The 21,735-nt window shown below is 35.6% G+C and overlaps 1 protein-coding gene across 5 annotated transcripts in view; it reads right to left on the reverse strand.

Moving 5' to 3' along the window:
- Positions 1-21,735, reverse strand: part of CTNNA3 (catenin alpha 3) — a 1,374,069-nt gene that overhangs the window by 106,720 nt on the left and 1,245,614 nt on the right. For all 5 annotated transcript variants that reach the window (XM_070432843.1, XM_070432842.1, XM_070432840.1 and 2 more), the window contains 2 exons: positions 10,040-10,145; positions 3,079-3,213 (listed from right to left, as the gene is read on the reverse strand). In XM_070432843.1, coding sequence (XP_070288944.1) covers positions 3,079-3,213; positions 10,040-10,145 — 241 coding nt within the window. The remainder of the gene's footprint in view (positions 1-3,078; positions 3,214-10,039; positions 10,146-21,735) is intronic.

The following is a 21,735-nucleotide window of genomic DNA, read 5'->3' on the forward strand; positions in this document are numbered from 1 at the left end:
TTTTTTTATAAATAAATGGGAGATGGTGACGTAACCACGAAACGACGTTCGTCGAGTCTGACGTAACCTGAGGACTGACTATATTTCTTTTTAATCAAGGTACAGTTTAATTAGTCAAGCCTCTTTTGGGGCAGTCTCTTGCTCACTTGCCAAATCAATGGAATTATTTCCTCACGCCTTACTATGTGCTTTTGGGTAAACTACTGTTATATAGTTTATTATATTGTTTTGGAGTAACTTTTCTATATTTGAGTGTATTATATGTGCATCTTTGAGTATTTTGAAGGAGGTACCATCTATTCATAGTTTCATCCCCCAGATGGTCTGTGGTGCTGGGGTTTTGGACTAATCACACTTTGGTTTCCTAGTAATTAAAACATGTAATTTCAGGATAAGTGCTTGCAGATATAAAAAGGATTAGAAAAATAATTTTAATGAGATTTTCTATTATGAGAATGGTTTTAAAATTCCTTTCTGCTATAAATTCATCTTCTTTACCCTATATCCTAATACCCTACACCCAGAAATCAGTCTACTCATTAACTCCAGAAATGCATTCCACTTACTTCTTCTTAACCAAATATATTTTCTAAAAATAGTATTTCATGAACCTGATTCTGGGATGCAAACTTTATTTAGTGATCTTTGAATCATCTGTAGTTTTGAGTACAATTTTCTGTGATTTTTAATGAGTTTCCTTGCTTTAGAAACATGCTTGTTATTTTTCAGAAGATTTTATGGGGAAAAAGGGTGACTTAGATAAGACCTTCTCAATTTATTTTATTTTATTTTTTTATTTTATTGATTTTTTACAGAGAGGAAGGGAGAGAGATAGAGAGTTAGAAACATCGATGAGAGAGAAACATCAACCAGCTGCCTCCTGCACATCTCCCACTGGGGATGTGCCCGCAACCCAGGCACATGCCCTTGACCGGAATCGAACCTGGGACCCTTGAGTCCGCAGGCTGACGCTCTATCCACTGAGCCAAACCGGTTTCGGCAAGACCTTCTCAATTTAAAGGAAAAAAAGAAAAAGAACAAGACTAGAACTCAGGGTCATGGAGAGATGAAAGAAGTGTGCTTTGGCACGCACAAATGAAATGTATTTTTCAAAGCTTTCCAGGATCGACCTGCAAGCAGATGGCAGGAAAGCATGTAAGAGGGAGCGTGCTCCTATTTTGAGATTTATTTTTTTTCTAATGGGAAATTATGGGCGAAACGATGACAAATAGTTTTAGATTTGCAATGCTATTTCTCATTTTATATAACAACTCAGCTTTTAAATTGTAAATCATGAATTCTAAATGGCTCATGCCCAATCTTTCTGTAAAATATGTAAAGTTCATGAATTTGAATCATCATATCAAACAGGAAGGAATACAAACTCAATTCATATACCTGATGGAAATTATATTTTGGAGGGACAATTAATAGTAATATATTTCAGCAGTAATCTATAGGCTGAACTTCTATCAAGTTTTTTGAAAGCTTAGCTTCAGGCAACATGAAAAATTTGCATATAATTAAATCATAAAATTTACCTGGACTATACCATGTGAATGACGGTGAGTGTGTGAAAATATGAAAAGTAAACAGCAGACTTTGGTGTAAATACTTCTTACACACCTAAAGTATTATAATGTTGAGAAAATGAAGACTAAATGTCTAATACAGAATAAAGATACAATATTTTTAAATGCATATATGTAATAAAATATACATGCTGTGTCTATCTGTGCATGCCTGTAAACATGTATGTATTCGTATACACATATTTTCTATGTGTATAGATTGTGACAATTTAAAATATACTTTCCTTTGAAAACTGAAAGGATACCAATCTTGTATAGGTTGTGTTGATTTATAAATTCTTTTGCAAAATATAAATGTTAAAAAAAACACCTGTTTGTTTACCTTTAATAATAACTACACATAATTTCCAAATTATTCACTTTTGATTTGTGCTCCTCACTTTCCTCATAGATTCAAAGTTGCCCATCTGAACAGAGAAGACATAGGTCTTTGAAGGTAAATTGTTCTGACATTTACTAGTATGACCGCTGAGAAGCTATTTAACCTTTCTAAATTGCTTTTTTTTTCAAGTATTAGAGTAAACAAAACAAGCAAATAAACAATCTAGGAGGCATGCTATTGTGAAGATAAAATGGGATAAAAGACAGGCAAGAAACAGCCTATGAGGCTTAGTTCCCTGCCCTCTCGTCTTGATGGTAATTCTTTGCTTGCATTTTTGTAACTATGTTCTTTTAAGAGTGTTAGCTCACTGCAGGAGAGTCCAAAGTCAGCCTATTGAGGTCCTAAACATTTCCAATTTATAAGTATACTGTTATCATTTTTACAAAATTTGTCTTCATGAATGTAAGTTCCCATAACATTCATGATGTTTCACTTTAACTTAAATTTATAATCTTGTTCCATGTCCTTCTCAAAGTCACTGATAACTGAATCCAATACTGATATAAAATATTTTATTACCATACCCACTCTAAAGAAATGATATACTGTTATTAAAAATGAGTAGAAAAGTTCGATGTTATTTCTACCATGGTCATTTTATAGCAGACTAAAACTCAGGGTCACCAAAGAATTCATGAAAGTTCATCTAAATCTATAATGTTCTATCATATTTCACTTCTAAAATTATATACGGAAATAAAATTTTTCAAAGCCTGCATTTCTATGTTATGGTGGGAATATAAATTAATCATAAAATTATTTTAACTTGCAATGCCATATGAATTTTACTTTATGAAAATTATAGGGTTCAATTCAGAGTTCCATCTGTACTCTTTCTGAAGTCTGAAAATCATGCTCTAAGTATTATTTCTCACCCAAGTGTCTTATAAAACCTGATTCATTCTAGTATCTCTGAAGTAAATAAAAACAAGTTGTACCTATGTAGCATATCTTTAAGAAATCTGGCAAGATTTCTCACTAGTTTACATGCATCTTTTTACACTCCAATTGAGTTGTTAACCTATATGGACATGTAAGATTTGGTGGAGTAAGGAGGTTTTAAGCATCTTCTACAATATGATATTAGTTCTGGGCAGTACTCACAGCTGACATGATGAGCTCTCCCCCCAGACTCTGGATCTCAGCTTTAACTTGGCTGCAGATTTTCAGTTGGTGAGAGTAGAATTTAATCTGTTCCAGGTAAGCCAACAAGTCCTGTTTGCATGACGGATCTGGACACTAAATATGCATAAAAGATAAAAGTGGAAATAGCAAAATTAATAATAACTAGATCAAAGTGAGGAAATATTGACATTTCAGGTGACTTATAAGCAATTTTATTTTCATTGAACTCCAATTCTCAGACCAAGGCCATGCTTCCTCCATTAGAGGAGTTTATTCATGTTTTGACCTTAATTACTTCAGCACAGACAAAAGAAAGATTACAGAAATATCCAAACATGAAGAGGTACATAAAATAATGCATTTAATTTATGATAAGGTTAGAAGTGTTCAGATTATATTTTTAGGTAAATCCAAGATAAATGCAATTATTCCTTTAATCTAGAGTTGCAATTAGAACACTTTCTGAACTCATAATTCTGCATTGTCTGTGCTTTGTTATTTACATGAGAATAAAAAATCATCTGCAACAAACTATATATTATGTTCTCTTAATTTCAGCATTTAATGCTCTTAGCTATTACAAGCAAAAGAAATCATTCCACCTTAGATAACAGCTGTGGATCTACCTGGAGCTAAGAAACAGAAGGCATGCATCCATGTTTTATAGATGTACTAAATTTCTTTACCTATGTTATATTCACTTCTGTAAGGAACTATCTGGAGTACAGCTTTGAGCTTCATCATAACATAAATATCTATGGTCCTTGTTTAATCTTTGTGTTCTTTCTTCAATGTAATTAAAATAGGTTTTTAAAATTCCCAATAACTTAATTCTAATTCAAATGCATTTTCATAAGGATGCTGAAATATGGAGAGTAATTTTATGTAAAGATATTCATTGCAGCATTACTTATAATAGCAAAATTTGAAAATAACTTAAATGTCCTAAAAGAGTGGAAAGATTAAAGGCGAATGCTCTTCATATAATGTGATATTACATAGTCTACAAGAAAATCATATTTTCAAAGGATGTGGAAAATGTTTTTGGGAAAGTGAAAAAAAAACAGTATTTAAAATATAATATGTTGTTTAATTAAATGGTATAAAACAAAATGGTTGCATTATGTTTAAAATATACACTACTGATAAACTAAAATGCAAAATCCTATACAATAAAAGCCTACTATGCAAATTGACTGAACAGCAGAACAACTGGTGGAATGACTGGTTGCTATGATGTGCACTGACCACCAGGGGGTAGACGCTCCATGCAGGAGCTGCCCCCATCCCGCAGGTCCCAGGCCAGCCAAGGTGGGTGCCAGCAGGGGCCCCCTGATCACCCCGCCGGCCACCCCACAGATTGGCCCTGATAGCCGGCCCATGCATGAATTTCATTCACTGAGCCTCTAGTAAAATATAAGATAGGATAAAAGATCAGAAAGCCTTCCTGGAATTTCTGCTTTTACCTAGTAGTCAATAAGCTGGAGTGCTGCTGGAAAATACCTGAAAATACCTTTTATATTTGCTAAATAGACTACTCTACATAGTTCCGGAATGTGTGGACAAGATGAAAACATGGGAACCTTGAATAAAAGTTAATCAACAAATGTAGCAAAGAAATAAACTCTTCTGCATAAACTATCAAATCTGCTAGATAGGCATGGACATATGAAACTCATGTTAACCAGCCAGGGCTACCATCAGACAAGGTGAGAGAGATCTTGACTTGAACCGTGTTTTTAAAATGTTAAATGAGGAAGTAAGAGTAATCCCCCAAATCTCACAGAAAGGGTTAAATTATAACTAATTAAGGAAAGGGACAAGAAAAAGTGAGAGAGACAGAAAAAGAGAGAGATATGAAGGGGAGGAGGAAGAAGAAGAGGATAGGTTGCAAGTGTACAATTAATTCTATGATACATCACTTATATATTGCATTGTGTGCCCATCACCAAAATTCAAATCCTCTTCTGCCATCATACATTTGAGTCCCGTTACTCTGTAGTTCCTCTCAGCCCTATTCCCTCTGGTAACCAGCATACTGTTGTCTGTGTCTATGAATTTTTGTTTCTTTGTTTTCCTTATTCTTGTTGCTTTCAGTTTTTTTATATCCCACATCTGAGTGAAATCATATGGTTCTTGACTTTTTCTAACTTATTTTCCTTATCATGACTGGATAAAGAATATGTGGTACATATTTACAATGGAATACTACTCAGTCATAAGAAAATATTAAATACTGTCATTTGCGACAACATGGATTGATCTTGAGAATATGGTGTATTCTCAGATCTAATTATTGTCATTTTGCACATTTGTAAGCTAAGTTTTGATAGAGCATATAAATCATCTAAAGATAATTTGAATTTCGTATTGTTTCATTCCCTGCATTAAATCTCTCCTACATGACATTCATTGAAAACACCATTTTCTTTGTTCTCATTGAGTAACGGCCTTATCTATTTTTTGTTCTTATGGATGAACTCAATGATAATCTCTGACATGTAGTGTTTTATTTGCCATATACTGTTCCAGGTACTTTGCCTATACTAACTATTTTTAATAATCACACAACTACATGAGGTACGGTCTCTCATTATCCCCACTTAGCAAAGAAGGAAACTGAGGCACAGATATATTAATTGATTGCCCAATTAATAAATGGAAGAGCTGGTATTCAAACTGACATCATCTGGCTATACTTACCTACCTCTATAATCTAGGAACAGTATTAGTCTTCTTACCAGTTTTATCTTTTACTAGAGGCCTGGTGCACGAAAATTTGTGCACTCAGCCCAGCCTGCGCCCTCTCACAGTCCGGGAGTCCTTGCCTGTGAGAGGTGACCAGGTGGGCCAATCAGGGGACTGCACTGGTTGCGAGCAGCTGGCTCCACCCACCCCCCCGCTGACCTGTCGTTCCTCCATTCGGTTGATTTGCATATTTTTACTCTTTTATTATATAGGATAGTAAACAGTAAATTGTCACCCTCACTTGTAAATTGATTCTTAAATGGACACTCTTATCTATAGGATTTTTTTCTTAAAGACCAGCACCACTATATCACAGATGATAAAATTGAACTTGCTAATTAATAATTAGACCCTTAACCAATTACAAATGTTGCCACCACCAAGAAAAACATAAAATCTCTCTCAAGGGATTCTTTCAAAGCCATACTCAAAGAGTTTAGAATTCTGTTAAGAAAGATTCAAATGAGCAGAAAATGTGTTGAACTTTTGAAATTAAAAGTTGCCTGAGCTAGCTTTACCCTTTACTTCCAGAATTAATGAAAATCTTGCTTACACCTAACAATGCTAGTCAGATTTATAACTGAAGGACTAAAAGCATACTAATTGGTCAGTTCTATAATGCAAAATTTATTACAGCCTTCTTCCTATTGACATTTGGAAAGTTTTTCTGATTGGTTTTGACCACCTAAAAGCAGAATCAGGAGAATTAATCATTCCCACTCAAAGAATGCTCCTCTAATGGATATAAAAGAGATGGTATGTACACAATGGGATATTACTCAGCCATAAAAAAGAACAAAACCTTGCCATGTGCAACAATATAGATCAACCTAGAGAGTATTATGCTAAGTGAAATAAGTCAGGCAAAGACAAATACCATATGATTGCACATCACTTACATGTGGAATCTAAAAAAGAATAAAAAAGTAAAGTAAAACTCATAGATACGGAGAACAAACTGATGGTTGTCAGGAGGGAGGGGAGTTGGGGCCATGCATGAAAAAGGCGAAGGGATTAGATGTGCAAATTGCCAGTCACGGGGATGTAAACAGCACAGGGAATATAGTCAATAATATTGTAATTATGTATGATGTCAGGTGGGTACTAGGCGACCTCCTCATATAAGTTATATAAATGTGTAATTATGATGTGCACCTAGAACTAATATACTATTGTATGTCAACTATAATTGAAAAATTAAAAAATATTTTTTAAAAAGTTCCTATTTGCCAAACCTCCTTTATTAAAGTCAAATAATCTTTCCCCTCATTTTTTATTTTTATATGATGGTGATAAAAAAAAGTTTGAGCCTTATATTTGTAAAACATTCTTGGCCTTGACTTTTAAAAAATAAAATTTTCATAAAATAAGTTTTAAAGGAACTCTGCTCAGGATTTCAAGACAAATCCAGTGGTAGACTATCATAACAGTTTGGGTATTTCCCAGTTTATTAAGATAGGAGATGTTGACCAGGACATCTGGTTAGCTTTTTAATGCATGGATATATATTTTTTCTAAATTTATAACTACTAAGACTCTCACTACAGGCAAGCAGATGGCATGCCAGCCTAAGTGGTTTTCTCATGCTAAACCAGCTTTCACTCTTCTAGCAAGATGCTTGGTCCCAATGCAGAATACTTCATTTAGGAGTGAGAAGAAAAGTAAAACACATTTATTACCTTTCAGTCTGAATTTTACGAGTGAATTAGAAAAGTGAATACTTTGAAGACCTTTATTCTAAAGCTCAGCTATTTTTTGCCACAATGGAATATAAACTTTGTTTTAAAAACACTTACAAGGACTTTTGCAATTACAGACAACAGTTTAATTTCTGCTAAACTGGCAAAGTTTGCTAACAACAAGTATGAGGTGTCATTGTGAACTGCTAGAATAGAAATTTTGAGTAACCAGTGATAACAAGAACAGTGTGTCCAGGATCTTTCCCTCCCCAGGAGGGACTCATTTCCCTACCAGTGCCCCAGCCCAGAGGCTGTCTATAGGACCAGCACCACTATATCATAGCTGATAAAATTGAACCTTCTTCAGGGTCTCATAGCATCAATTGTCCCATTTATTTCTGCACTCTTAATGTTTTCACCCCGGAATCTATCAACACAAAATCCCTGAAAACAATAACCCTTCTACAACCCTGTAACACCATCTCCCTCTCTTGTTATTTGGGAACATGCCTTCTAACAATTTTCAATGCTGCCCTTTTGGTGTTCTCAGTTTCTGTTCTTGGGTATCATGTCACTCTTACCCTCTTCCTGGATAATAGTATACACTGTCCTGGCTTCATCTATCACTTACAAAATAAATAATAATAATAATTATCAATCATCCAGTTCTGTCTTCAGAAGTTCCATATACCTATTGCATTTATTCATTTTATTGTCTTATCAACATTTCACATCCAACACATAGAACCCTCAACTATCTCATAATCCATCTTGCCTATGATAAAACTATTTTCTACTCAATTTACTATCTCAATAAAGAGGGCTTTTCCTCACTCTGTCAAATTTGGTTAGTCATCAATTTGAGATGATTCTACATGTAGAAATCTCAGTATACTTTGAACATTTTCCTTCTTTGCTATGTCTATCTTTGCTGCACTTTAGCAAGCTGAGGTTTCTAAAACACAGAAGAAAAGCGTATCTATGGAAGGTATAGCTAAAATGAACAGTGGGACTTGCTCTGGCTGGGTGGTTCAGTTGGTTGGAGCATCGTCCCATGTACCAGAAGACTGATTCCAGGTCAGGGCACATACTTAGGTTGTGGGTTTAGTTCCCACAATCAATGTTTCTCTCTTTCTCTCCCTTTGTCCCTAAAATCAATAAAAACATATCCTCAGGTGAAGAAAAAAATACAGTGGAGCTCTTTTATTATGTCAGAGATAAAGGACAACAGACTCATATGGTCTACACTGACTGCTGACTTGTGAGAGTTATATTTGGAAAACGATGGTCTGACATTTTTTAGTGCACAGACTAAAATTATCTTGAGTTTAAGATTTGTTTTCAATTCATTTTCAGTTTCAACTTGGATTGGACATAATATAGAAAACCAGAAATTTGGGATTCAGTCATTTGGTCACATATTAGCATAGAGTTTGTTTTTAACCATAAATACTAAATACTAAAAAATTAAGAAAATATTTATAATGCTTAAAGTAGCTAGACACTGAATATATGTGTGTGTGTGTGTGTATATATATACTCAAGAATGTTTAAAACTATTTGTTATTATTTCTTATTTATTTCTCCTCCTTATATCCACAAATACAACATCTAATAAGAGAAAATTCTTCATGTTTTAAGAAATAGAGGATAAAAAGAGTAAATAATAATAAGCATCCCAATAAAAGTATATAAGCTATAAATAATATGGAATAGTTACAAAGTCAAAAAGAATAGTGCCCCTTTCCCCCAAAGGGAGATAAATATGCATTATAAAGTTGAATAATGCATAATATGAAATATTGAATAATTTGAAATAATATGAAACCTGCAAAGTAATACTACATCTCAGTTTGAAATATCAACTAAATATGCCTATACCATAACTAAAAACTGACTTTCCTAACTTTCATGTTAGGCAAAAGGTAACTCTAATAATGTAGATGCTGCCTAGAAAACGGAAATACAGATTAGAGAAACGTAAAGAAAAATACCAACTATATAAATCATCAGTCTCTATAAGCATTATATACCTCTACATTTTTAATCTTCACTTTAGTACTCTAATAATTACTACTTACCTTACAATTTTACATAGGGTGCCAGAATATATTGTTGACTCAGAAAGTATAACATAATAGAATTCTGAAAAGTATTACTTTTTGCAGAGCAAAAATAAGAAATATAAGGTATTAAGGAAAAATATTAACATTGGATATTAAAGCCAATGGAATATATTTGAAATTCAAAAAATATATTTGATATTTAAAATAATTTGAATATGTGAAACTCAAAATCTTAGAAATAATCAAGTCCTAAGTAATAACTAATGCACTAAGCTTCCTTAGAATGAATTGTCTACTACTTGTGTATTAATTGCTGAATAAAATTTAAAAATAATTCAGTAATAAAACATAATCCAATAGAGTAAAATTTCAACTTTTAAAAATTAACATTGAAATGGCAGAAAACAATTCCTAGACTTTCACCACATGCATTTGTAGAAAATTCACCTGGTTGGCAATCTGTCGAGCAAGGACATCCATTCTTGATCCTGATTCTGATATCATTTTAGCTGCATAGATCACATCGGTCGTGTGCTTTAGTGGTCCTTTGCCCCTTAAAATAAAAGAATACATGTTAGTTGAAGTGGTTCATGCTAATATACACATACACGCATCCCATAAACAAACAGATTTGCACCCCAAGGTACTGGCTATTAGCTTTATATACTTCAGTTTTAGATAGATCTCAATTATACCTCAGTATTAAGTAAGACAAAATAAAATAAAGGCCTATTGTATTAAGATGCAAGAAATACTGTCAAGGAGATGGATTACTTTCAGTCTTTATTCCCAGGTATTTCTTATAATAAACCTCAGTCTAAAAATACTCTTAGAAAATGTAGATACCTCAAGGCAAACACATTTTTCTAATTCTAGGAGGAAACGTGAGATTTAAAATTTGATCTATGTCCAACAGCAATTTTGATCAGACTTTTAGTCTTGTTCTTTCTAATTCTTTTTTTAACAGTATTTTGGTTAATTGCATTTTGTTTTTAATTACATTATTTCTCCTCCACAATTAATTCATAGAAATAATCAATGAGTATGAACCTGAAGTCATACTATCTTGTACTGTTTACCAAAATCAGATCACTTCTTACTATTTGTCTAAGGAAATCAAGATAAATACCCACTTTGTGCGTCAGTTTCTTTGGTGGTAATAGAAGCATCTACTATTAGAATCATGCTTTTATTTCTACAAAGTGCTCAGAACACTGCTTTAAACAAAGTAAGCATTTAATAGTACAAGTTATTATGGTTGTGGTTGTTACTTTAAAATAATCTTGATTTCTAATGCCACTGAATCAAAATTGTGTCCATTTAGGGCTTTTACAAGGTGGTTAAGAAGAAAGAAGTGCACTGCCTACATCTTTGTAGAGGGATGAGATAAGGAGATATTTTTCTGATTTCTCTTTCCTCAGAAACGAATGATTGCCTGAACGAATGTAACTGTCCATCTACCTAAAACCACTCCTCTCTCCTTACTTCCTTATGTCCAATTGCTAATCCTCTACTGAGTGTCAAATACTGGCTGTTCTAACTATTTGGGTTCTTTTCCTTATTTTTCAGAGAATGGGACCCTAAAGGAAATGCTATCATAATTGCTTTTATAAATTTTTATTAAATTTATTGGGGTGACAATGGTTAATTAAATTATATAAGTTTCAAATGTATAATCTAGATAATAAAAGGGTAATATGCTAATTAGTCTGGACATCTTCCAAACGTCATTCTGGACATCCTTCCTGATGAAGCCAGGGCCAGAGGGAAACCAGCCCAGGTCCTGGGTGCCAGAGGGAAGCTGGTGCCAGCAGCCTGGGTCCTGAGTGCCAGAGGGAAGCCGGTGCTGGCAGCTGGGAGAAGGAAGGCCTACTCTTGCACAAATTATCATGCATCGGGCCTCTAATTTTATAATACACCATCTATATATTATAACATAAGTAGAGGCCCAGTGCATGAAATTTGTGCACTTGGGGAGGGTCCCTCACCCCACTGGTGCATGATTGGGGCCAGGGAGGGACACGGGAGGTTGGCCAGCTGGGGAGGAACCGCAGGAGGCCCTGCATGTCCAGCCCATCTTGCTCAGTCCTGATCGGCCGGAAACCCAGCAGCAAGCTAACCTATTGGTCAGAGCACCTGCCCCCTGGTAGTCAGTGCATGTCATAGCAACTGGTCGATCAGTTGACTATCTGCCCCCTGGTGGTCAGTGCATGTCATAGTGAGCAGTTGAGCAGCCTTAGCATATCCTTAGCATATTACGGTTTGATTGGTTGAACAGACACTTAGCATATTAGGCTTTTATCATGTAGGGTTGTTTTGATGCTTTGATGGGTGAAGGGAGAGTGATGAGGTGGGCAGGAGTAGTAAACTGGTCAGAGTGAGAAAAGGAAGATTTTGAGAGGCTAACACCTAGCATAATTAGAAGAGAAAGAGAAGGAAACAATCTTATTTACACCTTGGACTGGTTCTGAGGGCAGATGCCCTAATGTTAAATCCAATGACTTGTTATTAGAGGAAATTCTTCATTCACTAAGGAGACTATGACTAACGGAAGGGATTCACGCAAAGATAAATGATCGGAGTATCCTCTACTTGAAAACTGAACGGCAGAACGCATGTGCCAAGGAGGCCCATTCATTGCACTTTTTCTGCGGTGCCTCTCAAATTCATTATAAGCAAGTTTCCCTATAAAATGGAAAATCATGTCTAGCACAAGGGAAACCTGGCCTCCGAAGATGGTCATCATCATACTTCTTTTTGAGTAGGCTGACACATGTTGCTTTGTCATTTTTAAAAACATCAACATTAATCAATACAGTATTTGAGTTGTTCTTATCAAATTTATGTATCAGGCGGGGCTAGATGTTATGTACATGGTTATGCTCAAGAGAGACATTGCATTTCATTATTTCGATGCATCTCCAGAGAAAGTTAAACTTCAATAAAGCTGTCTCAGCTCCCGAAAGGGCAATGCATCAGTGTCCGAGGCCTTAACACAATGGACAAAGGCGGTTTCTAAGGAGAGCAGCTAACACTCTGAGTTTGAACAATGGACAAAGAGTTATATCTAAGGAATGAGGCTAATGTACCTTCCCACTCAACATAATACATCTCCCCATATAAAATCGCTGGCCCAAGGAGAGGGAAATTACTTCTAGCTTTAAATACACACCTTGTTATGAGACCACTGTCCTAAACACGTGGAGAACTTAAAAGTAATGATAATACATTATGACAGACTGCAATTATTCCCTTCCCCGTGTTCCTAATTAAATGTATTGCCTGGCAAGCTTCCTACTGAACGCCAAACAAAATTCACATTTTACAAATGATTCCATATCATGCCGGGCTTCCAGAGGAAGCTGCAATTACTGAAACTGTGATAAATTTTTTAACATCCTCAGCCTGAAATGTGCTATGTAATGAAGGCTTTTTAAAATCGGGAAATACATTCAAAGGTTGTTTGCTGCCTTCATTTTCATAATGGGTTCTCAGGATCTCCTGTCAGCAAATTGTGTCTTAAATCATTGAGCCTGGATCCTACAGAGAAAGACACCCAGAAGAGGAGGGGGTAGACTTTAGAAATATTTTAAAGGAACCAGAGGCCAGAAATCCTTAATAATATATTTCCCCCAGAAGGAGGGCAGATGAAACTCTGGACTAGAGTTGGCCAATTAATCATTAAATTATAGGTTAGAAGGTATAATGGGAAGGGCTGCAATCGCCCAGTGATGTTCATGCCATCGAAAACTTTATAAATGCAAGTGAAAGCGGTTGAAATGTTATTTGTGTAACATACACCTTTGAGTTATGTTTGACACTGCTCCAATCTTGATTCTCATTTCTTTCCCTGTCCTCTCCACCCCTCCCTTCTTTCTCTTAATTAGCATAAGTAATAACAAGATGATACAGCTGCTCAGTAACAACTCAACCAACTGGAAAATTGCTTTAATATTAGAAAATATCATATAGTTTCATGGACCGACTTTGTCTTTTAGGGCTTGAGAATAATTTTGAAATAATTGGTATTTTCTGCTACTAATTAAAAATAAAACAAAAAGGTTAATTACATCTTTTGTAGTCCCTAAATCTTGGATATTAACCCTCATTTCAAGACCAGAATATTCCCTTTAATTCTCTTTTCCTTTGACATTTATATATAAATGCCATGACATTGTGAAAAGCTTAATAGATGAAAACAATGATAGCAGATATTTTGTTACATAATAGTTAACACATTTAGCATTTGCTATGTGCTAGGCAGCATTTTCTACACAAACTAATTTGATCATGATCATGACCCTATGATTTTTGAATTATTATTATCCTCATCACACAGATGAGAAAACTGAGGAACAAAGATGTTAAATTTATAATTTATCAAGTTCAACAGCTTTTAAGTATTGGAGATAGGATTTGAATTCAGGGGAACTGATTATCGAATCTGCTTTCAATGACTATCCTATATGTCTTTCAATAAAACACATAAAGATCAAATTATATTATTTTAAAATATCTCCTTAAGACATGATGAGAGTTACCATGAAAGCAACAGAGTGCAAAAATGAGGGTTAGATATAGGAGCTGGGTCTTCAGGAGGTCCACCAATAGTGACTTCATTCCACACAACAGCTTCAAGGAACACGACCTAAATTTGTCCCAGTTCCCCCAAAATATACATGTGCTACATGACATAGACTTTTAGAATCATGGCAAATGGTTGAAATAACATCAATAGTTGGCTCTCCTGGGATTTTTCTCATAAGATATTATTATTTTTCATTATGATTTGCCCAGGTGCCTTTCCCCCTCTTCCTTTCTCGCTGGATATAATCACTAGACTCAAACTCAGCCTTTACAAACACCTTATCAGAGATTGCACTTTGATGTTTATTTCTAATACAACAAATACAACTTTTTCTCCTAGAATCTTAGTTAGACATTTGTTTTATTTAATCCTAACACTCAAGTTTAGTGCTGCAATAGAGTAGAGTGAAGTAAATATGGACTTGGGAAATACATTGTGTCTGTATCCCAGCACTGACACTTGTTAGCCATGTAGCCTTTGGTAATGACTCAGTTGGTCTGAGCATTTTACCTCATCATTAAAATGACGACACTTGCCACATGGTAAGGATACATACAAACTACATATTTAACACAATGTTAGGCACATATTAGGTATTCAGTAGATGTTTATTTTTTCTTTCCCGATCCCTTTACAAGTAATGATGTTTTATTTAGTGACTAAAGATATTTTATTTATTTTATAGGTGACTTTTTAAATTTCTATATAATAATTATAGCACTTTCCAGATAATATGGACTAGCTTGATTATATTGAATTTCTTCTTACACCTTAATATCCTTTTACTAAGAAAAAAACAAAAACAAAACTAGAGCCCCAGTGCACGAAATTCGTGCACAGGTGTGGTCCCCAGGTCTGGTCAGTGATCAGAGCCTATCGGGGCCATCACACCCAGTCCTGATCTGGGCCAGGCAGCTGGGGCCTTGGGGCCTGCCAGCTGCTGGACAGGGGGGAGGGACCGCAGGAGGTTTACTGGCTGGGGGGAGGGACCAGGGGCGGTTGGCTGGCTGTGGGAGGTTGGCTGTGGGAGCACACCTACCATCAGGGGGAAGCTCCTGCATTGAGCGTCTGCCCCCTGGTGGTCAGTGAGTGTCATAGTGACGGGTCGACTAGTTGTTTCAGTCGTTAGGTCATAACGGTCGCTTAGGCTTTTATATATATAGATGTTTACACCTATAAACTGTGTGTGTGTATGTGTGCATAGTCATTATTGTTAAGATTATTCTTTAACTCCTTATAAAGAATTGATTTACATTTAATGGACAGATTTTTTGGTAGTATGAATTTCCCAAGATTTATAACTTAGCTCTACAGTTCTCTTACTTGTAATTCTGACATTGAATACGAAATAAAAAAAACTAATTATCATGAAGAAACTGAAAATGATGAGATAGAGGAAATAGACTCAAGCCAAGACACACTGTTCTTCTACTATTAAAACATGAATTTTTAATTAGGCAACTTTTTCCCCTGGGATGTTATTTTGTCTTATAAAGTATCATTCTCAAGTTTTGAGCACCCTATAAAATTCCTTAGAAAATCAGCTAGTGAGTAAACAGCTAACTTCCTGAGTAATTAGAAGAAACTCTGAGATTCAAGTCTGAAAGAAATGTCCCATGAAAAGGGGATATATGTCTTCATATATATGTATATATTCATATATATTCATTTCTGCTTTTCCTATTTCATATTATTCAGAGTAGCCTAACAACATCAAAATATCTTAGTCCTTATCCCAATGAAGAAGATTCCTCTTTTATATCATTAGCAAGGCGTACTGTGGGTGATGGGCTACACACCACATAGCCATTTAAGAACCCAGGCACCTTCTATTACAAGATAACCTACTTTTTAAGGCATCACGACCCATGGATGGATTCATTTCATTCAGACATCTGACACAGGAAAATATTGAGGATATCAGAGGAGACTTTAGGGACCAGGATAAGAATTAGGAAACATGCCCTAACCGGTTTGGCTCATGGATAGAGTGTCAGCCTGTGGACTGAAGGGTCCCAGGTTCGATTCTAGTCAAGGGCATGTACCTTGGTTGCAGGCACATCCCCAGTAGGGGGTGCTCAGGAGGCAGCTGATTGATGTTTCACTCTCATTGATGTTTGTAACTCACTATCCCTCTCCCTTCCTCTCTGTAAAAAAAATAATAATAATGACAATAATCAAAAAAATAAAATAAAAAATAATTAGGAAACATTACTCTGACCAATATTTTAAAATCCAGACACATAGACCCATGCAACTGCAAAGAAAGCTGGAAATGCATTTCATTTGGGCACAGGGAGAAAAGAAAACAAGGCTTTATGAACTTAGAGCATTTCTGTGCATCCTTCCAGGGGTGCTCCAATCCTGTATTTTATTTTAGCAACAAAATCTTTTATAATGTAGTAAAACTTAATAAACTGTAGCTATATCTGACTAGACTAGGGGAGGGAGGGCATGCCAAAGACCTACTGGTAGTATTATCATCTTGGAAACAACAACAACAAGGCTGGACACTGGTGGCAAGCCAGATTCTTGGACCACCTGTGGATCCAGTCTATTAACTGTGATGTCTTCACTAAGTTGGTGGCCCCTTCACCCCCAAATGTTTCTTCAACTGGACCTTAGGATAACATTGGGCCATGACTAGAATAAGAAGAGAGTAGGTATGAAAGCTTTAAGAAAGTCAAACATTAAATAATGAAAGCTGAATTATATTCTTTTCATAAATGGAAAATTATTTTCTGAACCCATTGAGTTTGGGCTGCTATTAAAGAAGCAGGAGCAGCTAGTATGTCACCGTAGTTTAAGGGGAAGCTGGAAAAAATGGCCAGGCTCTGTAAGAGATCATGTGTATGATTAATGCTGAGGCCACTGCCAACAGGAGTAAGAGGGACTCCCACAGTCAGGGAGTGCAGTTGTATTTACAGTACATTGGCTTTGATTAATGTGCACACTCAGAGAGGTAATGTGGAGAAGGCGAGAAAAGACCTGTTTTCAAATGTTGGTGCCCAGTACAGATTTTCTATTATATCCTGAAAGGTATTGATGACTAATGACTTAGTCATTTGGGGGAGGAGGGGATGGGGAAAGGCTGGTGCTGGAGAGCTTGCTTTCCTATGCATGAGAGAAGATAGAAATGGATTCCCTTGTCAATCCTCACTACCCATATGAGTCTGGAGAGCCACCACTGAGAAATGTATCCCTTAGTTCATAGTTTCAGTAACCAATTACTTCCCAAGTTTTCTTAAGTGATATTAACTATAATTATAATATTTTCCCTAAATGACCCCTTTAAGCTGCAGGTATACTTTCTGAATGTCTTATGAGAATATTTTCCAGAGTTTTCAAGGCCTGTACGTCTCAAAGAAGAAATGAGTAATAATTGTTATAATAATTATTGGAAAAACTCCCCCTCCCAAAAAAAGAAAAAAGAAAAACTTTCCCTATCTTCCTGCATGTAGGACTTCTTCCCTCTTCTTGCCCCAGGCTAGAATATGATCCATGCTTATTCTACATGTGCTGATATTTGCCCTAAAAACCCCTTGCTTTGGAATAATATAGATCCATACAATACCTAGGTGTTTGGAACTGCTTTCATATTAAATAACTCAGTCTGCAGGGTCACATGTTGCTATCAGACTAACTTTGTTAAACAACATATATAAACTACTTTAGAATTGTATGCTTAATGATTTATTTCTTATTCAACCAAAATTACTTAAGAAAGACAAATAAAAGAAAGTCTAAGTTTAGATATTTATCCTCCCTTCCTTCTTTTTTTCCTACTTTCCTTCCTTTTTTTTTTTTTTTACTCTCTAGACCTTTTTGCTCTGTGGTAGCATTGGGTACTTTGGTCGTGCCCCAGCAGTGTGCCTTGGTTCAATGTCAGAACATATTAGACCATGGATCTCCTTCACCCCCTTCTATAGGGAGTTTATTTCATTCAAGGCCTGCCAGTTCTCTCTTTCTAAAAATAGGCATCAAATGTTTGCCAATTTATTTATTTTTTAAAGCTTATTGACTGAGATGGCTGCTGTTCTCTCCTGCCAAGAACTCCTCCCTAATTCTCAGTGTTTTATTTTTTGAAAATGTTTCTTGAAATGTGAGATCCTGGACCTCCAATTAAGTGGGGTTATTTAGGAAGAAAAAAAAAATAGGAAACAAACAGCCACATGATAGGATGTTACCCTGAATAAAATCAGAATGTGCAGCTCTAAAGTGGGAGCTTATAGAATTCATTTCTATAGCTTATACTGCTGCTGAATAATTTTTTTTTGCCTCAATGGGAAATAATGATATTTTCCCACAGGAAAAACTCATTAATATTTTTACTATCCAATGGGATCAATTCCAAGAAGGCTAACATATTTATACCAGAAGTTGGCATTCTGAAGACATACCCTCATAACATTTAACTTTTGGTGTTTTAAGCAGAAATATCCACAGTTTTAGGCAAATAGGTTGCTTTGGAGACTTTTTTCATCCTTCTCTTTCAAGCATAGAATGAGATAACACAGGTCTTACCTTCATCCTCTCTCAATATATATTTATTTATGTCACATGTATACTATTGTGCTAATATTAAATTATGTACATTATAAAACAAATATAGAAATATAAACACCATACACAAGAATAAACTCAAAATGGATAAAATACTTAAATGTAAGTTGTGAAACCATAAAAATCTTAGAAGAAGACATAGCAGTAATATCTCAGACATCTCTCATAACAATATACCTGATATATCCTGGAAACAAGGGGAATAATAAACAAATGGAACTATAACAAACTAAAAGGTTCCTGCACAACAAAAGATGTCATCAACAAAATGCAAAGGGAACCCACCGAATGGGAGAACATATTCCCCAATGATACATCTGATAAGGAGTTAATATCCAACTCATACAAGTCAACACCAGGAAGACAAACAATCCAATTAAAAATGGGCAAAGTACTTGAATAGACACTTCTCCAAAGAGGACATACAGATGGCCAATTAATAGATAAAAATATGCTCAAGATCACTCATCATCAGAGGAAGGCAAATTAAAACCATAATGAGATATCGCCTCACATCTGCCAGAATGGCTTCATCAATAAATCAACAATAAACAAGTGCTGGAGAGGATGTGGAGAAAAGGGAACCTTAGTACACTGTTGGTTTAATGTTACTCATAATAGTAAATTTCAATTGTATTGTACAAACTAAAGAGCACTTTTCTACAAATTATTTAATTTTGATATACGTAACAAAACCTGAAGTATAGAATGACAGAGACTGTCAGCCCCAATTACTAAAGAAAATACTGATGCTCATATGAGCTAGTGGCCCAATCTAGTGAACACATTCAGGAATTGGCTGAGCAGGTGGTCAGTAAAATCTGTTATTTCTGATTCTTGCCCTATGCATATGCTATCCCAGGTTGCCAGATCCTTTTATTCTCAAACACAACCCCTCCTTCTCCTGTCTTTAATCATAAAAGATTCCAGATTTCTAAGGCTTTTTAGGAAATGCCGTTTATCTTCCATGAAGTGTGTTAACTTGTACAATTAACAAATCATTATTGATTATTGGTATGTGTGAGGTTCTTTGCTAGACAATATCATGCATGGGCAGAAGTCTGAATAAGAACCCTGCCAGTGTGGCTCAGTGGTTGAGCATCTACCTATGAACCAAGAGGTCACCAGTTCGATTCCCAATCAGGGCACATGCCCAGGTTGCGGGCTTGATCCCTGGTAGGGGGCATGCAGGAGGCAACCGTTCAATGATTCTCTCATCATTGATGTTTCTATCTCTCCCTCTCCCTTCCTCTCTCTAAAATCAATTTTAAAAAAAGAAATATGAATAAGACATGGCCCCTACTCTCTGTAACAGAATAACTGGATGGAAATGTCACTCCAACTGAAAGACCTTCTGGAAAGACTGCCTTCCCTATTATCTTTAGCTGCATGGATGCCAAAGTAGAAAAGTAGTATATTTAGTTATCTGTTTATTTATAAATTTATTCATTAAATATAACTATTGTGCATTTTAACTATAGACCAGGATTTTTAATAGAGATTTCCATCCTTGATGCTTGAAATCTAATAGAAATATGGTAAAGTTAATAAGCATGTAAAAAATAAGTTAGTTTCAGTCCTAGCCAGTTTGGCTCAATGGATAGAGTATTGATCTACGGACTGAAGGGTCCCAGGTTTGATTCCAGTCGAGGGCTCATGCCCGGGTTGCAGGCTCAATCCCCATAGGGGGAATGCAGGAGGCAGCCAGTCAATGATTCTATCTCATCACTGATGTTTCAATCTCTCTTTCCCTCTCCCTTCTTCTCTGAAATCAATAAAAATATGTATTTTTAAAAATATGATAGCTTCAGATACAAATAATAGTAAGATAAAAATAAAACTGAGTAAATATCATCAAATACTTGGTGAGGGCAGAGGAGGATATTAAAGAAGAAAACAATTAATGTCTGTACTGAGTTCAGAATTAACACAAGGCAAATAATAGCAATAAGTAAAGTGGATAAGAAAAAAGATATAATGTTTGCATTTTAAAGTCCAGCTGGAAATGTGTGAGTATTTCCAAAGGAAGTAATTTCTTTTTTCACTAAGTAATCTAAACCTAAATAATGATATTAAAGCATAAAACTAGGTAAGACAAGTGAATGAAAGACAATCAAAGTGGACATGAATCATGACACCTTATAGTCACAAATGCCTTTGACCTATACAATCACAGAAACTAATACGTAGTTGAATGGAACTTGGTGGTCAGTCTGGGTTCTCTCAATTGTGGAAATAATTTCTACAACTTCTATGACTAATAGATTCTATTTCTGATGAGTATTTCCACACTAGAGACCCTTGCCTCCATGGGATAGGTTTACTTTTGTTAGTTTGGCAGCTTTAACCGTTAGCTATTTTGTGAAATTGAGCACAAATCTGTCAAATTCCTCACATTTATCCTACACGTCTTCCAGAGCAACACAATGGATATCCTGCAAGAATAGATTCAGATATTTGATAATTAAGACACCATTGCATTTTCTGAAAAATACATCCTAGAATACTGACGAAGAAAGAGGACTTTTAAAAATTAAACAATGAACAAGCAAAGAAGAAGAAAACACACACCTTCGTTACATGAAAGTGACGAAGAAGATGGCTGTATTAGAGTCAAACTAGAGAGGAAGAAAAAACAGTAGAAAAACACCTGATAGCTGTAATCAAGATTTAGGGCAGGTCTGGAGAAGCACGGGGGCAGAGTGTTCTCATCACAGCTCACCTCCGCTGCAAAGAGGACAGCAGCACATGTTGGAAGAACAAACTGAGCCCTCTCAGATAATTACAGCGACAAGCAGCAGCTAATAGAGGGGGGATTTTAAAACACTGAGGCCAAATTTGTACAACCAACCAAGGTCTCAGAATTGACGTTTTGCAAAATAGGCTGTGGGAGTCTGGTGGCCCGTCAGTTAGAATTACATGTACAGCAAGATGATATTGGAGCTTTAACTCAGAACTGGATGTTTCAGCATTTAACCATGATTGTGGGTGA

The sequence above is a fragment of the Myotis yumanensis genome, unplaced genomic scaffold (genome assembly GCF_028538775.1).
Source record: "Myotis yumanensis isolate MYYU_CA2020_CCGP unplaced genomic scaffold, mMyoYum1.0.hap1 SCAF_13, whole genome shotgun sequence".
Classification (NCBI taxonomy): Eukaryota; Metazoa; Chordata; class Mammalia; order Chiroptera; family Vespertilionidae; genus Myotis; species Myotis yumanensis.